Genomic DNA, 25268 nt, shown 5'->3' with positions numbered 1-25268 from the left:
CCAGTAACTTTGGTTCAATTCCTTTATTTGTCTTAAGAAATCAATTAAATATGTACAAATTGTTAATTTAGAACTCAATTACTTAAAAGAACTAGAACTCCGAACACATAAGCTTCAAATCATGGCCCCACCTTTGTATGTATTCTAATCTTCTTCGTCTCCAAAACTGCTTCATTCTGGCGCTGGCCTTTTATTCTTTCTTGAGTTTCTATGTATCTGAAGGTGAAGAGTATATTTTGCTTTCATCAGTTAGTTTCAGGTATGGAATATTTATTTGTGATTACAAATTTACATAATAGGGTGTGCAGATTCCAAATGCATACGGCTCCTGCTGGCAAAATTCTCCATAGACAAAATAAATAACTGCAATTACAAAATAAATATGAGAAAATTATTCTATTGATAAAATGTTTATGCATAACTCCAAGTATTTTTCAGGAGGAGCCATATGCATTTGGAATTGCTATAGTACGATGGCCTTGAGGAGAGGGGTACACAGAGAAAATGCAACACGATAGAAGTTTATTTAGTCGTGTAAAATCATTGAATCAACCATAATATAGACTAATATACTTAGGTTCGTTTAAGAGGTCGAACAATATAATCCTCTAAGACTGTCTTTTAGTTGTCCACTATATCACTTCGGGCAGTGGCGGATCCAGTCATCAAGGGGTGCCAAAATATAAATAATTAGATACATTGAAAAGTCAAAGGGAGTCAACGTATAATAAATATACATAAAATAAAAAAATTTACCAAGTAAAATAATATAATTTTCCGGCGAAGAAGTGTCGTGTGACACCCCTTGCTTCAACGTGGCTCCGTCACTGCTCGAGGGTCCAAAGGTTCAAAGTTAGTATATGAAAATAACTTCCTAAACTAGAGTAGAACAAGGTGGAAAAGAATTTAAGTTTATGCGTACTATAACAAGATTATTAAAACATGTAACATAATTTCAGTCAAATAAGTAATTAAACAAATTTCATAAATTGACTATTAAAGCCAAGTAGTGATTGCTATGAAACTTGATACTCCTATTAAAATAAGACAAATTATCGATTTAAATATTCAAGTTTTTTGTCTTGCTCCATGAGTATGATTAATAAAAGAGTAAAAAACATAAATAGGCAAAACTTAAGAAATTTTTTCACAAACCTAGCAACATCAAGTATTTTACATACATGGCCATTAAATAATTTATTCCCTAGCAGATAACTTTAAATCTTGCACCTAAAATCACGCAGCCAAAATATTTTATTACCTTAAAAAAGTTTAATTAAGTTACACTATTCAAAAAAAAAATTGTACTTAATTATTACTCTCATTACATAATTTGGTTATTCTCATTTACAAAAAAATAAAACTAACAAATTTGGAATATAACATGTATAATAATATACATATGGAAGCCTAGAATATAATCTCATAATTGTGATAATATACGTTGTATAAGTCATGTATAAATTATAATAATTTATGTACAAATTACATTAGATAACTTATATACAATGTAAACCATGTATAAATTATACCAGATAATATACCAAGTAAAAATCACGTATATATTTATGTATTTTAACATAAATTCTCCAACCATTGTACATATTGATTGTGTATTAATATTAATAACAATGAATAATAAATATATACATGAAATATATAAATATATATATATATATATAGAGTACGTGATTATATATAAATGTGTATATGCACGATATGATGATGATAGTTAATAGTATATGAATAAAATTCTAATATGTTAATATACACAATATAATAATGGTATTTAATAGCGTATAGATCACAATGCTATCCTTTTAGAATAAATATGGCATAAATCAACGAAATAGAGGGAAATTTCTTTGATATTTTTGGTATATTTTGGTTTATGGAATGAGAGAAAAAAACTGGAATTTTATTTTTTATTTTTTTGGAAGAATCTGAAATATTATTAGTGTTGGCAGAGATGGAAAGTGTTTCCTTAAATATAGGTTATTTACATCGTAAGACTGTTTCATGAAAATGGTTTCTTAACGAGAGCCTTTTGGCTTTTAAATGGGATTACCATTGTAACGACATTTAAGCCATTATATATATGTTTAAATAATGCTACATGTGTAATAAAATTTGCTATTATTGCAATAAACAAGAAATACTATTAGTTATGAGAATAATTTTTGTAAAGAGATCATCCATGTAAAAAACTCTTAATATAGAATATAATATTCAATAAATGTCTAACAACAATATGTTCAAAATATCAATTTTTTTAATTCGATGAGACTTTTTGAGTAAGTAATATATTCGCTTTTGAAGTTTGTATTACTTATTATGATTAGTTGATTAAGTAAACTTTTTCTACCTTATGTATTCAGTATGAGAGAAAATCATATATAGCCACCGCTGAGAACTTATAACAGTCGGTAGCCATAAAATTATACCATACATATTATAGCCCAAAACTAATTATAACGGCTAGCAATTGAAATCATAAAACACGCTTCAAACATAAACCAGCGGGCCATATCATTGACCAAACACCTGGAAAAAAATCACCGACGATGTTATTCCCAACGAACATCCTGGGCAGAATTGGACACCCTATATATTTTTAATTTGTTCGTCCTTTAGTTTCTATTTCCTATGATCTCACAAGCATTTCTGGTTCGTCATGTGTTAGTTTTTTTCTTCTAATAAGTCGATAAAAAAAAACTCGAAGAAGAATTGGTGAAATTTTATTTGGTAACTACTAAATTAAAGCACCACCTATTTGTTGATCAGAAATAACTGCAACAAAAATTAAATTATTTAATTTCATGGAAATATATGAATATGTGTTATTAGAAAATAATTACAACGACAAAATATATTATTGCAAATGACTAAGTATTAGAAAATACTTAGTCAGTGTATACTGACTAAGTATACTGTATAATAAGTTAAGTATACATAAATGATACACTTTTTATACAATAATTTTACATGATACACTTTTTGAATTATAGAAATTTTATGATTGTTCTTTCTCAGATAACTATGCATAACATTGAAATATATACAAAATAGACTGTCACTATACAAAATATATATAAAATAGACTTTCATTATACAAAAAATATACTAAATAGATTGTCACTACACAAAATAGAATGTTACTATACAAAAATTATACAAAATAGACTGTCAATATACAATTTATATACAATAGACTGTCTCTATAAAAAAATATATAAAATAGACTCTCATTATACAAAAAATATATAAAATAAATATTTTGGGCTATTAAATGTAATATGTTTGGACCGGAAGGATATTTTGTGTCAATGAGAAAAAAGATGGACTATTAAAATTTTGAGGGGTTATAGAGGGTCATTTTCTCATTCAGTGTCCGAAATCTATTAACCCGTTTAAGAAAATTCTCATAAAATCACCATTATGAAATCATATTAATAATACAAGATAACGATGTTTTGCAAAAAAATGTGACGTAATGATCAATGAAATGAGCGAGAATTATGAAATCTCAAGTTCACGATGTCGATATATCATCGTTATTTGAAACTTGTAATTATTATTATGGTCAGTTGATCAAGTAAACTACATCAATCTTATGCATTCAATATTTGAAATCTATTAGTTTGTTTAGTAGTATTCGTATAAAATCTCCATTCAATATCATGTGTATTGGTTTAACTCCTAAATACTCCTCAGTTCCAACTCCCACCATAACTCCAATAAACTCTTTTTAAAACTTCCTATGTTGGACTATATTGTTTTCTTTTTTTCCCCTTCCAAATATCGTTTTCATTTTGTTTTAATTCTGAAAACAGCAAACCCTATAGTATACTGAAAGTGTAAAACAAATTCCCCCCCTTCTCTCTCTTTCTAGATTTTCTCTCTCTATCCGAATTATCCCATTTGGAAAAATCACTCTTTTTCTCTCTCTTAATCCAACGCATCGCAATCGATACATACATATATATACCCGTTTCATTGCTATCCCTAGGGTTTTTATACCCGAATTTCAGATTCAAAACTTAGGGTTTTGGATTTGTTATAGTCCGTTTGATTTTGTGGATCTGTTGGATTTTTGAATGGATACGACGTCGTTAGCAATTAGCAGAGATGCTGCTCCGTCTTCGACGACGTCCTCCGCGGCGGAGGACGATGGCGCACTCTCCGTCAACTCAGGACTTGCGAAGGAGGCTGCGTTGCTGTTCCAGTCGGGGAAATTTGCCGATTGTTGTAGAGTTTTGCATCAACTGTTGCAGAAAAAGGAACGCGATCCTAAAGTGAGTATTTTTTCTTTTTGCATTTTGTAGCTTTTTACATTTCTAGCGGTTTTAGTGTATTGATAGCTCTAATTTTCAAGTGATATCCGGTTATTTTTAGTTTTCTCTCTTGGAGTATCTTTTATTGAATTGATTGCTTAGAGCTCAATTTGTTTTTCAAGTTCAAATTCGATTCAAATTTTAATAAATTTTAGTTAATATTACATTTTTAATAATTATGTTTATTATTCTTCCCATCTGCCTAAGCCTTCGTGGGAAAAGTTATACAGTACCTGTACCTGTGTTGTTATGAGGTAGCTAGTATCCGGTGGAATAGTCGAGCTATGCGCAAGCTGGCTGGACTATTATGTTTAGTAATCTTAACTAACAGAAAGGTTATCTCATAAATGGCCAGTGCCTTAATAGATTTTTCTCATTCCATCTCTTAAGATGCTATAGAGTTGAATAAAAATGTGTTTATGGTCCTTTCTAGTTGGTGGAAATTGTTTCTGTGGAATACTGGGTTGGTAATTGAGGATTTTTTTGATAGGTGAGGAGTTAAATTAGTTCGGTGAAATGAGCCATCTGTGGATTTGTTGGAAGTTGGTTTTGGAATATTTAAACCGGCATTGTGGATTTAATTCGTTTTAAGTGCTCTGAACTCATTGCACAATAGGTAGTACTTGCTTTGGAATATGAATTATTGGTTTGGGTTGTTGGGAAGAACAAGGCTTGCTGCAGCAGAGGTATTTAAGGTGTTTATTATAATTGGGATAAAAGGAGTATACTACAGCCTGAATTTAGTTTTTGGAACACAACAATGAGCCCAACATAGTTACTTGCACTTGATCTTTGGAGAAAAAAATCTAAGTTGCACGGACTCTTCCATTTTGGTGCCGTCCCCGTTCCGATACGAGACGGGGACGGGAGCGGAATACATCCCGGATTCGGTCAACTGACTTCAGACACTTTGACCGGAGTCCATCGACAAATTTGGGAGAAAAATTGAGATTTTGATTTCTCAAAATCAAAAATAAAATAGATTTAAGTTATGGAAAATGGCATACCTTCAATATTGTAGTATTTTTGTCTCATTTTTTTGGAGAATGAAAGATTGAATTCTACAATATTCATGTAAGTTTTCACAGAATATCTCTCAAAATTTACAATATTTTTATAGCTCTATTTTTTTTTTTTAATTTTGAATTTTCTTAGCCGAATCCCCTCACCTGTATCCATATCAAGATCCGCACCCTCGAATCTTTAAATTTAGATTTTGCTGAATCCGATACTCGGATCCGTCCCCGTATCGGATACCCGCACCCGAGTCCGAGCAACTTAGAAAAAAATGAAATGTATCTTGTATTATTTATCAATTACCTGATAGGCGTAGATATGTTTAAGAGAAGGGACTTTGGTTTAATTTCCGCTTTGCGGGGGTCAAGTATTTCATATTCATTCTGAACTAATGAGTCCTTTAATAAGTCTACATTTGACCATGTCCTATGTAATAATTTAAATGTACACCAGTTTGTAACCTTATCAAAAAAAAAAAAAATGTACGCCAGTTTGTAGGTAGGACATTACACTGATTGAAAGTATTAAAAGGAGATGAGCTAAGCTTAAAATCACAGAGAAAAGTTGTTTGGTAGACCTACGATCAATAAAAAATGCGAAATCAGCTATGTAGGCGATATCAACTAGTTGGGACCTAGTTGTTGTTCGTACACTTACGTTAGATTTGGATAGAGATAAGCACAAATCTTTGAGAATCTCTAATTTGCAGTAAAAGACAAAGCATTTGCTACCATTGGAATTTGTAAAATGGGCCGAGTTGAGCATAATGCATATAGAGAGATCGTAATACTGATCCTGATTCCTGAGTCACTTGAGATTTAGGCATAGTTGATTTTGGTGTTATATGCACCATAATCATGTTGATCAAATTATCAAGCTGTTGGATTTGTTAATATTTCTTCTTGCTTTGGTTTCATGATGATGTTTCATTGTTTTCACTTTTAACTTATCGATTATCTATGTTGTCCTTTGCTCCTCATGCCCTAGGTTCTACATAACATTGCCATTGCTGAGAACTTTCAAGATGGTTGCTCCAATCCTAAGAAGCTGATTGATGAACTTAATAATGCTAAGGTACGTAAAGCTAGCATTGAGGTATAGTAGTCTGATTGTTCATCAGTGTCATGGTTGTGGTACTGTTTGTTTGCTCCTTTTATTTATTTTGAGATGGTTCTGTATTTTCTGTGAGCTTGATTTGTTCTGCAGAAGTTCACATGTTACATGCTTTGGCATTTTAAATGCAAAGTTAATACCTGTTTGTATCTCTTTATGTACGTATGAACCTCCACTGGTTTAGGGCAGTCATAAAGTCTAAAGGATATTTAGGAATATAATTAATTGGGGCCAGTGCACCCCGCTGAGTCAAAAAACCTTCTGAATGTAGGGGGTGTCGTGAAACCTTCACTGAATTGAATTCGATCTATAAGTCTGACTCTTTTCATTCATTCTTTTATGTGCTTGGATGAATTCTTTTTTATAACCCCAAAAAAGTAATTTAATCCATTGGAGTGGGAAAATTCCCAGTAGATAGACCTGCAAGAAATTGTGGCATCGTTCCAACAGATCAAATTACTACTGTTACCTATAATAAGGATCAGATTACTACTGTTATTTGTAAAAGCCTTGATGTAAGTTAGGCATACAAAGGAGATTATAAAGCTTCTTCAGTCGTAGAGATACAGAATCAGAGCTAGATGTAAAAATCGACTGACTTTCGCTTTCCATTTTCTTTTTTGACCAGATATTGGCTTTTCATTTTCTTTCGAAAGGGATTTTCATTCTAAAAGTTCTTGTTCAAGGGTGCGACACGACTGACGAGCTACAGCCTTAGTTTCTCGTTTTGGTGTGCATAGGACTAGTCTGGTAGTTATAAAGTTAAAAAGTAACAGAAATTAAGGATGTACTTCCTCTATTCCAAGTTGCATATTTGAACCAGTTGGATTATCTTCTTAATCTCCATTCTGGTCAAACTTTGTTAACACAGGATCAGTCTGGTGGTCTAATATAAGGAGCGTTCAGATAAATTGGTCTTTGTGTCTTCCATTCATGAATATTCAATGTTGTCCAAGTGGTTGAGAACAAGATTAACCTAATGTAGTTACTTATTTTTGTTGATTTATGCTTCTTGGAAAAAATTCAACTTTTCTGTTGAAAAGGTTCTGTAATTCCTAATTTGATAGCATCCCCCATGAAGATGGTCCTTTTATATTTAGTGCACTTATGACTAGCAGCAGTAAGGAGTTTAATGCCTCAATTAGATATTTGTTTTTCTTCTTTAAGTGATTAAAATATTGACTTCCCGTACAGGCTAAAACAACAATGGTTGTTATTTGCTTATGGATATTGATCTGCCTAAATCGTGGATGTCTTCCTTTTACCTTTTCTTAGTGAAGTTGATTTTTGCATTTTCTTTATCTTTTTTTTGATGAAGTCATTTTCGTCTATTGGTTTGACGCTTATAGTGGCACCTTGGTTCCATTCTTGTGAGAATTTTCTTTTTTACTTGATAGCTATCTATCAGGAAAGAGGAGCATTTGACTCAGTTAATCTAATTCTAAATGTGTCGTATAGAGTAGCTCAAAAATTGCTCTTTCTCAGTTCTTCATTTTACTTTTCTCTTTCTGACTACTTTGGCTGTTATAATTCGTAATGTAGTATTATAACTGTACTTAGCTGGTCTTATTTCCTTGTCCTTATACATTATTATTGCTTTCAATGTTTAGAAAAGAAGTGAAGAGCTTGCTCGTGCTGCTAGCGACCAGGCAGAGCCTGCTAACAATGTTGGAACCAAAGCTGTGACAGGAGTTAATGGAAGTAACAGTGCACCACGGGAGCTATCTTCTCAACAGAGTTCCACACTTGTTTACGCTGATGAGTTTGACCCCTCAGTGACCATGTACAATCTAGTATGTTCACCTGGTGCTGGCTTGGCTAGTTTTTTCCCAAACAAATGCCCTTTTTATTTGTGAATGACCTTTATTTGTGCTAATGTATGCGTTTGAATTTTACAGGCAGTTTGCTGGTTTCATTTGCATGAACATGCAAAAGCATTTTCAATTTTGGAAGGATTGTTTCAGAACATTGAACCAATCGACGAGGTACACAATTACTGCAGATTCTGAAATATCGGAAATTCATATCTGATCATTGACTAATGAATTTGCACACAGGAAATAGCCAAGCGCATTTGCCTCTTATTGTTGGATGTTGCATTACTTACTCAAAATGCAGCAAGATCGGCGGTAAGTCGTGCATGCCCAACTGTTTGTTTCTCTTGAACTTTTTGTCTTTTGATCTTGTTACTGTTGTAACTTGTTAGGACCCATACAAAAGATAAAAGGGTAGTATAAGTCGTCAGGAGTTTGTTTGACAAGCCTTTTCCTCTTTTCCTTCCATTAAATTTTATCAGTAAAACTCTCATTCTTGTAATGCAGCTCACATACAAAGCAGCAAAAGCTACTAATGTAGAATATTATCCACAGTTTTCTGCTACATTAAGCACTCATAGTTCTTGATAGCATTCACGATTGTGGAAGAATATCGAACATATTCTACGGTTTGTAATAGATTCCAATTCAATGATATAAAGAATGAGACGATTAAGTAAAGATATGTTTTGATTGAAACTAACAGAATAATAGGTATTCAAAACTAAAAACCTTGTTAATATTCAAACAACAATTCAATTTTGGAAACCCAATTTGAGTTCTAATTCAACCCTACAAGCCCACATATAAAATCGAAAAACCCTAGATTTAGAATAGAAAACTAGTCAATTTTATCACAGAGAAATCTTAACAAGGAATCGAATTACCTTGCAAAGATGAAGAGTTGTTCAAAGAACAAAGGAGATGGGTTTTCCTATCTCAATAACGTCACAATTATCACGAAAACTCAGTTCTTAACAAGTGAAAAACTTTGGGTTTAAATAGGACTTGGAAATAATAAAAATAATTTCCAATAATATCCGTAAAGTGAAGTTTCAGTTTGGCTGAGCGGAACCATTCGCGCTGCAGCACAATTCAGCAAGCTTCATAAAACTACAATCTGTGCTGCAGCATAGTCTGCAGTTCAACCACAAATTAAATTGACATCCATTTTTGGTCCCTTTTTGCCCGTCCAATGACTCTATTTCATCTCTCAAGTCTCAATAATGTCACAAGCACATGAAAGTATTTGCAAGGTATTCCCAGGCGTATGAGCTCCTCTTCAAGAAGAAAACACTTCTTGATCTTCACTTGCAAACCGACTAACTTCTCTTGGGGTTGCTTGGCATGCGGTCTCGCCATTGGATGTTAGGGGCGACTTCTTAATAGCTGCCACGTGTCAGTGAGCCATCATTGGCGCTATCAGTTCTCCACCTTTTTTTCCTGTTCGTCTGGTGATGTCTCTTCTCGATCTGATTAACAGAAATGAATTTAGACCCTGAAGCAGGTATTCCACAAAATCAGCTTGTTTTATTGAAGTATTTTTCCTGGTTTCCTTTTGAAGATATAAAACCAATCTGGTGATATCTTATTTTTCCAACCAATATCTCATCTCCTAGCGGTAGTTCAATTGCGTACATGGCAAACCATTAAGTATGACTTATCGGTAGTTTCATTTTCATTAAATTATGAAGTGATATAATTTATTGGAGTGCTGAGGTAGAATGTTTCGAGATCAGTTTATCTCAGGACAGCATAAGTGGGATAGAATTATTTTCTTTCCTCATTTTGGTCTAAGGTAAGAAATACTGATGTTGTTGCAATTCCGCAGACCATAAAAATGTGACATCTAAAGCTTAAAAACTGCTTCCTATAGTTTTTAACTTTATATAAAGTGAATTCACACAGAAGTTGGTGATCTTACTAAAGGTTCCCTTAACAATTTCATGTCTTATCAAGGAAAAAATAAACTAGAGGTCCCGTAACAACAAAAACAAAAACAAGAAGTCTAGTGTAATCCCACAAGTGGGGTTTGTGGAGGGTAGTGTATATGCAGACCTTAGAAGATAGAGAGGCTAGACCCTCGGCTCAAGAAAAGATAGAAAAAGAAGCAGTAGCTACAAACAGTAACAACAACAAGATAATAAAAATCGAGGCGAAAGAAATATCAGGTAGTAATAGAAAAAAATACAAGACTAAAACTAATACTACTGATACTGAAAAGAAAAGAAAAGTGCTCGACTACCTATTAATCTTCTACCCTAATTCTCGACCTCAACACCCTCCTATCAAGGGTCATGTCCTTGGTGAGTTGAAGCATCGCCTAATCATAGAGGTTCCCGTAACAATTTTAAAAAACAAAAACAGATTTCGTTGTGAGAGATTGCCATTTACAATGGTGTCTAGGCAGCTTACCTACATGTCAACTAATCCATGACGTACATGCAATCTTCCGTCCCCATAAGTACGAGATAATTCTGTCAACTAAAGCTTATATGGAGGGAAACAATTCACCTAGTATCACCTCTACAAGGGTACTATTTGCATTTGTTGTATTTGTCTCCTGCATGATTAAGCTTTGGTTCTATATTTATCTATTTTGTTCGTTTTGAATAACTTCCAATATTGTTTTTTGTGTGGGTCATTCTAGGCAGTTGTTGGGCAGTGAATATTTGCTTCTTTTAATTATTGCTGGTTTTGATGTTGTGACTTATGGTTTAATGTGCTTCTATAAATATTGCTGACTTTGAACTTTTTGACTTATGGTTTAACGTCAGTAGTTTTGTCATGTAAGATGCCTTTCATGGTTTTTTACTTTGTTGCAGTCATGATTGTTCTATTTAAAGGTTGATTATTTGTTCAGACTCCATTTCTAGTTTTACTATTTCTAATAGCTAAATGAGGATTACCAATTTTATATACGCATGAAAAGAATGGTTGTTTTTCGTTTTTCCTCTTGCTGAGATGTTGCTGTACTGTTGCTGAGATGGCGGAATCATGTTGGAATCTCATGTTTGTTTTCTAGTGTGTTGCTTCTTTTCCATTTTGACTTTCTTTAGCGCGCCCTTTTTTCCTGTACCAAATGGGTTAATTATGATTCTTGCTCCCAGGATGTGATCAGTTATGTGGAGAAGGTCTTTTGTAGCAGTAGTTTATTAGGTCAAGTTGACAACGGAAACTCTGCACAGCCAACAGCTTCATCCATCGTGGTGAAATCGGCTTCATTTCCTAGCAATTCAACTATTCCTGATTCATCCAATCCAGATTCACCTGCTGCAGGAATTACCTCTGATGGTTCTTTGTCTAGGACATTATCAGAAGAGGGACTTGAAGATGATGCTCTGCATTTAATATCATCCATGGAGATTGGTGGGCAGAATTTACCACGACAGTCTGGCTTGAAATCGAAAAATGATTCAATAAGGAGCCAAACTGATGAATCTATCTCAACTGCTGATATGAGGATTAAACTGCACCTTTGCAAGGTCCGGTTTCTTCTCCTCACCAGGAATCTCAAGGCAGCTAAGCGTGAAGTTAAGATGGCTATGAACACAGCACGGGCGAAGGATCATTCTATGGCTCTCTATCTGAAGTCCCAGCTTGAATATGCGCGCGGGAATCATCGAAAAGCGATCAAGCTCTTGATGGCATCAAGTAATCGGACAGAAATGGGAATTTCTAGCATATACTACAACAATCTGGGGTGCATATACTATCGACTTGGCAAGCATCATACCTCTTCTGTACTTTTTGCCAAGGCTCTGAGTAATAGTTCCTCTCTCCGGAAAGAGCAGCCTCTAAAGCTCTCAACCATCTCACAGGATAAGTCTCTTCTCATAACATATAACTGTGGTGTGCAGTACCTGGCTTGTGGGAAACCATTACAAGCCGCAAGCTGTTTCTATAAGGCCACTCAGGTTTTCTATAATAGGCCTCTTTTATGGCTGCGGATTGCAGAATGTTGTCTGATGGCCCTTGAAAAGGGACTGCTCAAGGCCAGTGGTACTGCTGCTTCTGACAGGTCTGAAGTTAAAGTTCATGTCGTTGGAAAAGGAAAGTGGAGGCAACTTGTTATGGAAGATGGGATATTAAGAAATGGACAGGAATCTCTTTCAGGTGCAGAAGATTTGGTGGTTAATGATAGACAGCCTAAGTTATCAGTATTACTGGCTCGTCAGTGTCTTCTGAATGCACTGCATCTACTGAACTGTTCTGAATCAAAAGGTCACAAGTCCATGCAGCCTCGTGCTTCTGGTCTGGAAGAAAGTGAAACAGGAGAAGCAGTACCATCCAAGAGTGCAAACAGTAAGAATGGGTCAACTGGTGACCCTAAGGCACTGAATGTGGCAGCATCAGGTCAGATTAATGCAAACGGGGAGGTGAAGGAGCAAAAGGGTGTGAGCAGTCAACATGCCTCCTTATCGAGTTCTATCTGTGAGTATGAAGCCACTGGTAGAAAAGAGAATCTGATGATTGAGCAAGCTGTATTGGCTGATTTGGCTTTTGTAGAGCTGGAATTGGGAAATCCATTGAGGGCCCTTACAATTGCAACATCTCTCTTGAAAGTCCAAGAATGTTCTAAAATATACATCTTTCTTGGCAATGTGTATGCAGCTGAGGCTCTGTGCTTGCTAAACCGGCCAAAAGAAGCTGTGGAACATTTGTCAACATATATCGCTGGTAGCAAGTGTGTTGATCTACCGTTTAGTCAAGAGGATTCTGAAATGTGGAGACAGGAGAAAACATTGGATTTTGAAGATACTAATGGTGGATCAGCGACTTTGAATTCCTTTCCATCAGAGGAATCTCAAGCATTTGTGTTCCTCAAGCCAGAAGAGGCACGCGGAATGCTCTTTGCAAACTTAGCTGCCATGTCTGTGATGCAAGGAGACATCGAACAGGCCCAAAATTATGCAGTACAAGCACTTTCCACAAAACCTCAACGTCCTGAAGCTATTCTTACTGCAGTATACGTGGATCTTTTGCGAGGAAGATCACAAGAAGCTCTCACCAAGTTGAAACACTGCAGTCGTATTAGGTTCCTACCCGGCAGTCCAACTTTAAATGGTTCATCTTAATGATTTGTATCGGTGGTTTTTACTGTTCTTGTCCAGCTCGCCTTTCACTAATGAGTTAGCAGGTAGTTCAGGAATCCCTTCATAGAGGATTTGTACCATATATATAGCTCAATTCAGGAATAAGTTTTTGTTTATTAAAATTTTATGTTTCCCTTTGAGTTACAGTCTTTAGGTTTTAGGAAGTCGTGGTGTGGCTGAGATTGTTTTGGTTATTGCAGATACCACCTATAAGATTAGAGATGTATTTTTCTTATAGAGAGCCCCAATCTAGTTACCATTCGAAATATCTAGAGGTTTTATGAGCTCTCAACTCTCAAGAAGATGAACCTTGAACTTTCCATTTCTTTCAGAAATTTATTTTAATCCTCAACCAGTCTTGTTATGGCTTCATTGTACGCTGCAGTTACTTTGGATGGGGTTGCTGTAATTGCCATACCTTATCTCTTTTTCTGCCTATGATCTATAATATTATCCTGCTTGTGGGGAATGTATGAAAACAGATCTACTCCCCTGGAAGCCGATAGTTGAATGAAGGGTATTTTGGGCGGTGATTTAAAGGTTTTTGCTTAATTTTTAATTTCTATTGCATTGGGATAATGGAGCTAAGGGGATAGCACATGTATCTTGTGGAGATTTCCACTGATACGCTAGACTTTTAAGGTTTGTGTTTGGGGTTTGTTGTGTGTGGGGGGCATAGCTACCATTTACTAAATTACTTTTTATAGCTATGTTTTGACTTGTTATAGAGTGTATTCGATGTATTTAAACTAATGTATTCATGAATACAATAGGAAAAGTCGGCGGAAAAAAGGGAATTACAGCTAACGTATAGACTGTATTCATATGTATTCGTGAATACAGTAACAGAATTTGCGAAAAAAAAAGGGATTCAGCTGTTTAAAATCATATGTATTCGTGAATACAGTAACAGAATTTGCGAAAAAAAAAAGGGATTCAGCTGTTTAAAAACGGTAAGTGAATCAATTAACGCGATAGACTCCTAATATAACTCAACAAACTCAATTATAACACATAAAATTTGTATTTTCAGTTATAGAAAAGATTCTCAACCGAAAAACACCCCAAAAGCAGAGCAATCTTCAGAGATTCAATCCATTTCTTTTTTTAGTGGTATCTTTAAAAATAAATTTATATATTGAAATTATATATTTACATTGAATACAATTAAATACATAAAAATACATTGAATACATGATGTATAGCAGGTCATCTATAGTGCAAAAACATATGAATACATACTGCAGATACATTTGAATACATATATACATCTGAATACATAAATTATACTAATTAAAAAAATATATGAATACATTCTACAATATATTGAATACATACTGCTGAATATATACTGCCGGACAAAACAGTGAAGCAAAGTGAAGCTTTGAAATTATATAATTACAATGAATACAGTTAAATACAGTGAATATATTGAAAAAGTAGAAAAAACTAAAGACAGTGAATACAATGAAATACATGGAATACAACAAGATACATTGAAATAAATAAGGTATCAACCTTTGGTATAGGAAGTAAAATTTTCTATATTATTTGAAGTTACAGTAGAGCCAGTATATGAGAAAATTTGGGGAGCATGAAGTGGAAGATCTGCAAATATTGCATGGTGTGCCCCCCAAAGAGATTGGTTTTGGCGGAATATTCCCGTTTTTTACCGTCTTAGCGAAATGTCCCTTTTTTTTTACTTGAACACCGCCGTTCTTTAATTTTTAAAGCTTGAAATTCTTGTTTGGTGGTAGAAAATAGAAGTTAATGATGAATTATTATTAAAATCGTTTGAATGTTGGTAATTTAAGCTTAATTTTTTAGTTCAAACACAAATTTGGTAATTTACTATAAAAATTTTAAAACTCCATTGTTGGACTTTAGAAAGTGCTGAAGAAGATAAAGTGAGTCTTTTTGATTTGGTGTTATTTGACTGGTGATTGTTTTGTTGGTAATAGAGATTTGCTTCAAATTTGAGATCATTTGGAGCATATTTGTAGAACAATTTGTTAAAACAACCTAAAAAAGTATATCAATTGGGTAGACTTCGATGAATAACTTAATAGATAGGTAGAGAAAATATAGCATCAACTGTACCAATCGTTAGAGAAATCCCTGAAGAGCAAAAGTATGATAATCGGGTAGATTTTGATGAACAACTTAATAGATTGATAGAATAATAATAGTATCAACTCTACCTATTTGGTAGAGAAATCCTAAAGAGCAAAAATATGACAATCGGGTAGACTTCGATGAACAATTTGATCGGATAGAAAAACTCCTAAAGAGTTATGTACGGGCCGGGACTATTTTTTAAAGGAAATTTTACCTCCTATAGTAAAGGTATACACCCTATTTATTGCAAACCAAAATCATTTTAAAATATTATTTTCTATAGCTACATTTTATATTTTTATAGCAAAATAAGTATTTATGGCATATACTACCATTAAGGCATGAAATAAGACATGAAATACACTATTTATATTTTTTCTCTCTCTTTCTTTCAATTAACACACTATTCTCTCTTAGAATTTTCTTCTTTCTCTCTCTCTTCGAGCAAAATAGGCTGAATCATAGATACACGAAAGAGAAACAAATCATGAAAGCAAGCCTAAAAATCTCAAAATCAGAAAAAGGAAGCAGAGATACCTTGTGCGACAGAGAGATTGAAGAGAAAGAGGGATTCTTAGCGCGGTAAGTAAGAGAGAAAAGAGAAAGAAGCGGTCGAATTGGAAGCGTTGTAAATTGTAATGGAAGAGGTAGTGAAGTGATACAAGGAGTCTTGGCCGGAAAACGTCATCTCCGACGAACTTTCTTCTCTTCTTTACTATTTAGTCAAATATAATGATACAAATATATTGTATTATGTACAAATTCACTCAAACACATTGTATTTTTGTATAAATATTTTTTTTTGCCTGTGTTTATGTATTTCAAAGGTCTGTATTTTTTTAATACAGCTGAATATACCTGTATTCATGCATACTGTACAGGATATAAATATTGAAATACACTGAATACAAACATTAAAATAGAACATAATATAAACAGTGAATACATTTAATTTTAAAATATAGTGAAATACAATAAAATACACTGAATACAAATAGAAATACAGTGAATATAACTAATGAAATATACTGAATACATCAGTAATAACATATATTAGGAATAACTAAAATACTGTTAATACAAATACATTTGAATATACTGAATATAAAATAGCGAATACAGTAAATATAAACACTGAATCTAATGAATGCAACCAAAAAAAATAATAATATTGAAACACACTAAATACAAAAGTTATATACAATTGAAAAATTATTCTAATTAATTGGGTTGATAATGACGCATGTTAGAATTGATTTTGTTGAGTTATATTATGAGTGTATCACGGCTAATTGGTATTATTTCCGTTATTAGACAACTGGACATACCTATTTTTAAAGTGATTGTCGTTACTGTATTCATGAATACATGGCACGAATACATGTGAATACATGCGCGTACAACTGGACTGTCCTGATTTTAGGCACTTTTTGCTGCTGTATTCATGAATACAGCAGAGCGAATACATGTGAATACATGCGCGTACAGTTGAACTACCCTGATTTTAGGTATTTTTTGCTGCTGTATTCATGAATACATGGCGCGAATACATGTGAATACATGCACGTACAACTGGACTGCCCTGATTTTTAGGCGCTTTTTGCTGCTGTATTCAGCAGTGCGAATACAACGAATACACTACCGTAACAACTGAATAGTAATTATAGGAAGTAATCATATATATGGTAGCTATAGAACGTTAACAGACACTAAACAATAGTGATTTCTGAAAATTTCTCTTTTTTAAATACAGTCAATTTTGAGGATATTCTCTAAGATCAACCCCTTACGGAGTCATTACTGTCAATCACCCGAAGATCTGAATTTTGAATTATCATCATCCTGAAAGTCTTAGGTGTATAAATCCTGACAAATAGAGATGGCAAACGGGAAAGTCTTCCCCGTCAAAGTGTTGTACCACCCAACCTCTCTAGCCTAAGACCTTTTCAATTTATACCCTGCAATTTTCGTTTCGGTTTCTAACTCTTGTTTGATATCCCTTTGAAACCCCCAACTAATTTGAATTTGTGCTATATTCGGCCGATTAAAAGGGGGAGCGATCGAGATCTTTTTCATTGTAGGAACTCGAACCCATCACTTTGTGAATTTTTTTCCCGAGTAGCATTTATACTTATTGTTTTTTTAGTGATTTGTTTTCATCATTTTAGCTCTTTTTTTTTTTAAAAAAAATTTATAAACATGTAGGTCTTTTTTCGAAATGGAATGGCTTTTATTTTTCGCTTTTTATTTATTATTTATCTTGAATGGGGAAATCATTATACATGGTATACCCGATCAACGTATTTTTTTTGTTTTACGCCCCGTAACTCTTTCAACCAGGCTTGGGCAGAATAACAAAGCAACCAAAAAGCCGTATGCTTTGGAAGAAGCTTTAACTGTTTTTATTTATTTATAAATAATGATATCAACTATCAAGAATATTGGAGTTTGTTGACATGTCTAATTTATCATCTAAAGGAGAGAACTAAGATGTCAATTTACTAGATAAGTAATAATCAATGTCCCTTATCATTTATAACTTTGAAAGAATTTAGAATGTTATGTAAATAAATAGGAATCTGAATTCTGAAGCTAAAATTTTTAAAGATCTATCTCACCTTGTTTTGGCTTGGGAAAAAAAAAGAGATAAGTTTTTTGAAGAGTTCTCTCATGTCCGTCACAACTTGTTATGCCCCATATCCATCGTGAAAAATAGCACGGGCTAGCCAGTATTCAGACTGGTAATTGAAAAATAGCCAACGTTTGCAAAGTTATTAAAAAATAATCACTATTTTGCTGCAACACGGAAAGTTCCAGCATAATATACTGGAGATTGGAGCACCTGTGTATGAACTTCCAGCATATTATCCTGGACCATTATATTATGCTGTAAGTCCATTATATTATTCTGGAACTCAAGTATATTATGCTAAAAGTCTAGTATATTATACTGGAACTCCAGTATATTATGCTAGAATATTTTTCGAATTTTGGACAGTATTTTTGTTCAGATTTATCTTTACATGAAAAGTGGCTAAATTTCGATTACTTTTGAAACTATAGCTATTTTTCAATTACCACTTGTAAATCTGACTATTTTTGAATTTCACCCATATCCATCCCCGTAAGAACAAATTTGACTTCCATATTTTCTCGTCAACGTTAGATTTGTCAGATTTATTAACATACATGTTTTAAATTTAATTCCTATGTACTCATTGTCAAACATTTAAATAATGGAATTACTTGTTAGGTAATCACCAATAAATCTCTTGATAAATATTAATTGTAAATATAGTAAAAACGGTAATTAACTTAAAACATATAGAAAAAAACTATAGTTTATACAAGTTAAATCTTTTTTTTTCCTCCTCTCTTTTCCAATCCCATCAGTACTAAGAATTATATACCAAAATCCAACTGAAATATGGTCTTAATCACGTACTCCTATACCTATCCTAATTCGGAGTGGACTCCCTACAATTCCAACATGGTGCCTATATATACCCTCTCATAGGAGACATATTCTTCATAATAACAAAATTCTGTCTCTCGTATACTTTCAAGGGATTCTCTATTTTCAAGAATCTTGAAAACTTAACTAAATAGTAAATATGAAGGTGATTGCAGCCTATTTGTTGGCACAATTGGGTGGCAACACTAATCCTTCTGCTGATGATTTGAGGAAAATCTTGAATTCTGTTGGAGCTGAAATTGATGAGTCTAAAATCGAACTATTATTGTCACAAGTTAAAGGCAAAGATATTACTGAGTTAATTGCTGCTGGCAAACAACAATTGGCTTCTACTTCTATGGCTTTTGGATATGGTGCTGCTTCTTCTGTTGTCAATGGTGCTGAAAATAATGTTGCTCAAGTTGCTGTTGAAGAGAAAAAGGAGGAGGAAAAGAAAGAAGAGTCTGATGAAGAAGAAGATTTTAACTTTAGTCTCTTTGATTAGAATAGTTTAATATTGCTATTGGTGGAACCATCTTTCTTGTCTTAGAATTAAGTTTAAGTTGCTGTTATTTTATGCCAGTAGCTTTGTTTTTAATTCTTTTTAAGTGGGAAGTTTTGTTCTTAAACAATGTTTCTAGTATGGCTATCAAATTCAATTGATTTTGTCTTTTTGCTCGTATTTTTTTTCCATAACGGACATATATTCTGTTTCATCATTAGATAGATAGATGATTGAAGGTTCCTCCAACTTGAGGGCAACATAGCCTATTGATTAATATTACAAGCCTTATGAATTAGATGTTCCCCTATGTTTGGTTAAAATCCAGCGGCTAAGTCAAAGAATTCAACTAAAGAGTATCAACATTTAATAAAGTAAACGGAACTTTTATTTGCTCATATATGTGACATGATATGAGTTTAACTTCTGTACGCTGACCGTATCATTAGGTTGACGAGTTCGACTAGCATGGAGAGTAGAATAAATAACCTTTGAAGGCAAAAACAGAAGATAAAAGTAAAGTTACTCCTATGCATAACAAGAACAGTAATTTTAGAGCATATCTAGCTTGATCAAACCTTTTGTTTCAATAGTACAAATTTCTCCATAGCATCAGCTACATCACAACCTCATATAGATGCATATACAACTCAATAATACCTTCTTTACTTAATAAATTGCCCAACAATATCAGGCATTCACAGTTCATACAAAATCCAACTGTTCTTCTCACAGACGCGACAAGGGTACGTTGCTTCCATTCCCTTGAAGAAAAGGGTAATCTGTGAACCCTACAATTGGATCTTGAGTATAAAATGTCTTCCTATTATACTTAGTTAGAGGTGCATTAAGCTTAAACCTCATAACCAAATCAGGATTAGAAATGAAAAGGCGACCATATGACACAAGATCAGCATCACCTTGTGCCACAGCCTCAATTCCTAGCTCCTGAGTATATCCGCCACTACAAATGAACGTCCCCTGATACGCGTTTCTCAGTGTCCTCATTAAACGCGCTTCCTCCTCTTCACTTCCAACCCTACCTGCTTCAGTTTGCCCATAGGCAACGTATCGTGGCTGAGTTACATGAAGATAAGCAAGTTTGGAACCAAAATGGAGTTGGAGTTTGTTTACTCTTTCAACAACCGCTAAGCCTAGGCTGAGTGGATTTGAATCCATGGCGTCGAGATGATCTATTGCTGGTGACATCCTTACACCTACGCGATCAGCACCTATTGCTGTAACGACTGCTCGAACCACCTGCATTATGAATTTGCAACGGTTGGCTAGTGATCCACCATATTCATCTGTCCGGTCGTTGATCCCATCTTTCAAGAATTGGTCAATCAAGTAACCGTGAGCTCCATGGATTTCGATACCATCAAAACCTGTACATATTTCGATTTACATGTATTAAGATTACAACGACAACAAAAAACCCAGTGTAATCCAACAGGTTAGGTCTAGGGAGGGTAACGTGTAAGCAGACCTTACCCCTACCCTGTGAAGGTAGAGAGATTGTTTCCGATAGGCCCTCGACATGTATTTAGATTAATGCAGCAAAATAAACAACAAAAAGTAGTAGAAAAAGATGATATCTACCAAACTGAAACCCTTTATTTTGTACTATTCTTACTTCAAAAGAAAGAACAAGCTAAACTAGTAGTCAACATTATGACCATATAAGAAACATAGATATTGAATAACCTGTTACAGAATGATAAAACAGAGAAATTTAAACTGAGATGTACTTAGAACTAACCTGCTTCAATAGCATTTAAGGCTGCCTTGCGATAATCTTCAACCACTTGTGAGATCTCATAGGTTCCAAGAGCCCTTGGTTTTGGATAAATACCATGAGTTCCATCTGGCATTAGTATTCTCCATCTCTTTGATATTGGCTTCTCAGTTGAAGATATTGGTGCACCTCCATCAGGTTGATACACTAATGAATGGATATATACAAGTTTGGTTAGACAACTAACAGTTGGAAACTATTCAACTTCTATATATTAACTGTCACAGGAAGGGTAGAAGGGCGGGTTCATCATCTACCGAGTTTCAAAACCTTGTGCAGTTAGAGGCGGACCCAGAATTTAGAGGTAGCGGGTGCTCGTTTACATTCAACCAACATTTGCTTTGTATATAAGGTGCCACTACTAAACAATCATATTTTTTAAAGACATATACATGTATATATGAATTTTTTGCCTAACTTTATGGGTGCTGGTGACCTCTCATTTTATAATATTGGTGCGCCTCTGTGTGCAGTTGACTCTCCTATATTTCTTGGTTAGAAGGACATCCTGGTGCACGAAGTATCCCGTATTCATCCAGGGTAATGGGAAGCGCCGCACCCCACGAGGTGTCATGTAGGCAGTTTATCTTAATGTAAGTAAGCATCAGTTGCTGATTTCACAGTTCGAACCCTTTACCTACAGTCACACAGAGACAACTTTACCGTTGCTCCAAAGCTTTCATTCCTCGGATATGAAAAAAAAGAAGAAGTATGAACTGTCCCAAGAAATGGAGATATAATGAAAGAACATCCGGTGTTGCCAACAAAACTGTTAAAATTTTAGCAATGCCTCCTTGCCATCAACAATTACTAATCCTAATGTAGTGGTCCAACAACTCTAGTAGAAAGAGAAGCATGTCTAAACAATATTATTAACACTCTTGATCTTTTTTGGTTTAAATGTAACCACTTTGACCATTTTTTTTTAATAACCATGGTATCCGAATCAGTTTATTTACCTTCGTGAGATGCGCGACCAACATGCCACAACTGACAAAATATGACAGCACCTTTTGAATGTACTACATCAACAATTTTCTTCCATGCCTCTACTTGCTCTTTTGTGAAAATCCCTGGCACATGTGGAAACCTGAAACACCACATAATATATGAGCAAAGAGGCTGGATCTCACATTTATGGGATATTATGTCCTTATTACTCCGTTTAAAAAAAAAAAAGACATATTTTTATGATTTAAAATAATTTAACTTGAACTTTTCTTTGTACCCTGAATGAGAAATTTTTATAACCACATAAATGTTATGGTATGTTTGAGAAGTTTTATAGTCACGAAAATATTATAATTTGTTTAAGATCACAAGTGCAGAGGAGGAAGGGTGGGCAGCAGGTACCACGAGCCCTCTGTCCCACACATCTATCCAGAAGCAAGTAGTTTTAATTTTTTTTATTTCTTTCTTTCACTTTGTGCGAGTCAAATCACGTCACATAAATTGAAACTGATGGAATACTATTTACTAACTTTATAAGACTGATGCTACAAGGTTGTAGTTCAAAGCTTGGGTTAATCTGCAAAATAAAGGATCCCCATAATCATACAAGTTCTTATATTTACTGCTGTCCATAATAATTAACTTTTTTATTTTGGTCCAAAATAAGTGACATTTTATATAATTAAGAAAGAATTATTTTTTTTAAAATTTGCCTTTATTTACATATCCCAACGTGTCAAGTTAACAATATGCAAATTTTAATTATGGGTAATTTAGTTAAAATAATTATTTTTTTTGAAGTTAATATTTTATTAAGGGAATGCCAAATACTAAAAAATTATTTATTATGAAACTAGAGAGTATTATAATTTTGATTTTTGTCCTTTTGTTCTTCTTCAGTTCACTATGTTTCCATGTTAAATACATTATGAGCCGACAATATCGGTCCCACCTTCCACTAATAAATTATAATGGTAAAATATACACGTGGCATGATGTGACTCGTCCTTAACAGTATTTTTCTCATAGTGCAATGGGGGCCCCCAAGCAGCAATAATTAAGTATATCAGCAAAAATTTCTGAAATAGGTAACAAATTTAATAATGACCCCTTAGACTAAGGGTTAATCTCACCAATAAAATATTCAGAAGCATCCAATGAAAAACAAAAAGGTAACGTATGTAAAGTCCCATAAAATTTTGATACAAGCATTTAATGCTTTATTTAACCAATGTATAATTCTTTTTGGCAACTTTTGAAGTTGCAAAAGTAAATTTAACCTTAAAATACTCTCCCATCTAAAAAAGAATAAAATTATTATTATTTGAAAAGCGAAATTCTTTTTTTTAACTATAAAATATAATATGTGTTGGTTCGATTCTCATGGCTCCCGTCCTCACTTAACTTTAGTAATTGGGAAAATAAAATTACAAGCCTTACTGCTAATAAGCATTTAACTCAAGAGTATATATACAAAGCTCCTCTAAATGGCAATACATACTTTGTTTGAGTGATATTATATTAACAATTCTTTTGAAATTATACGGATTTTCTAAAAAAAATATCATGCAAAGAGTGGTACATTTACACGTGTCAATAAGTTACTGGCTTAATAGTAGTTTTCAAATAGTCCAATGGGGACCAAGAGCAGCAATAATTGGGTACTCCTAAGTGCATTATTTACCAAAAAGACCCTAAAATATTACCAAATTAACGAACATACCCAGCTGAAGTTGGAGAAATCATAGTGCCTTCAGTGATGAGAAATCCACCGTCCGTTGCTCTCTGCGCATAATACTCCGCCAGCGCTGGCTGTGGAATACTATTCAGTGCTCTGCACCTTGTCATTGGAGCCAATACTATCCTGCCACGTGGAAAACCAAACGTAAATATGATCCCCCTTCAAGGTTATATATGTCCAAGAAAAAAAAAAATCTTCTCCCGCATTTTCCCATGAAAAAATCAAGATAAGATTTTTACGTGATCCAGTCATCTCAATACGTAAAAGTTGTAACTTTTTCACCATTTTGAGTTTGAGATTTGTTAGATAATTATTATATATAAATACCTTTTTGGATTAAAGGGTAGCTCGGTACACTAAGCTCTTACTATGCGCGGGATCGGACCACAAGGTTCCGTGGAAGGATCGGACAAAAACGATCTACTGTATACAACTTTACGGTGCATTTCTGTAAGATACTGTTTTCGCGGCTTGATCAGAAAAGATGTGTTTTCAGTTCTTAAAGAGACTGACTTGTCCGAAAGATTGGAACAGTTTGAGATTTGTTAGATCTTACATGATTCAAATATATATGAATATGAACTCTAAATACACCCTTTTCACTTCTGATTCTGAAAAACTAAGAAAACTCAGTAATATCGATTTTGAGTTTGAGATTTATCATAAGATTCAGTTATATAAATACCCTTTGGAATCTTGTTTAGAAAAAGCTAGGAAAAATGTATAAAATTTTAGGTAACTGACCTGTGGGAAAGGTTGAACTTCCCCATTTTGTAAGGAGAGAATAGGCTTTGGTTGCTTCCATCTTGATGATTAGCCATTGTTTTTGGAAGATCTGTGCAACTGAGGATTAAGAAAGAAGAGCGATAAATTTTATTTTATTTCAAGAACTTACAAAATGGTGAAATGGAGGTATGATTTAATGGTGAGATTGGACGGCATAAGAAAGTGGAATATGCAGTAATTAGTGAAGGTCGTTTTCGTGGAACTTAGAATTGATAATTAAAGAAATAATAGTGAGGCACGCTGTTCATATGGGAAATATTGAACATGAATAATACATGGTTTGACCAACTAGATTTCTGGATCAGATTGGTCCATTTTGACTATATATGCAGATACCACGAAGGAGGTTGTACAAAAAAAAATTAGTATCTTATTCGGTCGACACAAAAAGGTAGTATCTAACGTTCATGTAGGATGCACCATCGAGGGTGTGATGTATTTGATTGGCATTTTTAATATCGTATTCGATCGACACTAAAAGATAATCCGGTGAATAAATCATATCGCATTCATGCTGGATCCAGAAAAGGGCTGCACCACCAAG

At 34.0% G+C, this 25268-nt stretch overlaps 3 protein-coding genes across 3 annotated transcripts; 2 read left to right on the top strand and 1 right to left on the bottom strand.

Moving 5' to 3' along the window:
• Nucleotides 1-3819: 3819 nt before the first annotated feature.
• Nucleotides 3820-13726, top strand: LOC104106500 (uncharacterized). The gene is made up of 6 exons (XM_009615062.4): nucleotides 3820-4295; nucleotides 6339-6425; nucleotides 8075-8257; nucleotides 8363-8449; nucleotides 8522-8593; nucleotides 11389-13726. Exons 1-6 carry the CDS (start codon nucleotides 4098-4100, stop codon nucleotides 13354-13356), a joined length of 2595 nt encoding a protein of 864 aa, XP_009613357.1. The 5' UTR covers nucleotides 3820-4097; the 3' UTR covers nucleotides 13357-13726.
• A 5163-nt stretch (nucleotides 13727-18889) lies between these two features.
• Nucleotides 18890-19544, top strand: LOC104106501 (large ribosomal subunit protein P2-like). Its single transcript, XM_009615063.4, has one exon. The coding sequence runs from the start codon at nucleotides 19107-19109 to the stop codon at nucleotides 19449-19451; it is 345 nt and encodes a 114-aa protein (XP_009613358.1). The 5' UTR covers nucleotides 18890-19106; the 3' UTR covers nucleotides 19452-19544.
• Nucleotides 19545-19983: 439 nt separating this feature from the next.
• Nucleotides 19984-25022, bottom strand: LOC104106502 (12-oxophytodienoate reductase 3). Its single transcript, XM_009615064.4, has 5 exons — nucleotides 24683-25022; nucleotides 23921-24061; nucleotides 22206-22336; nucleotides 21211-21393; nucleotides 19984-20836 (listed from the first exon to the last, which is right to left on the bottom strand). Exons 1-5 carry the CDS (start codon nucleotides 24757-24759, stop codon nucleotides 20178-20180), a joined length of 1191 nt encoding a protein of 396 aa, XP_009613359.1. The 5' UTR covers nucleotides 24760-25022; the 3' UTR covers nucleotides 19984-20177.
• Between the last annotated feature and the right edge of the window lie 246 nt (nucleotides 25023-25268).

Source organism: Nicotiana tomentosiformis, chromosome 11 (assembly GCF_000390325.3).
Source record: "Nicotiana tomentosiformis chromosome 11, ASM39032v3, whole genome shotgun sequence".
NCBI classification, from domain to species: Eukaryota; Viridiplantae; Streptophyta; class Magnoliopsida; order Solanales; family Solanaceae; genus Nicotiana; species Nicotiana tomentosiformis.
This window is presented reverse-complemented; position numbering and strand designations above follow the sequence as displayed.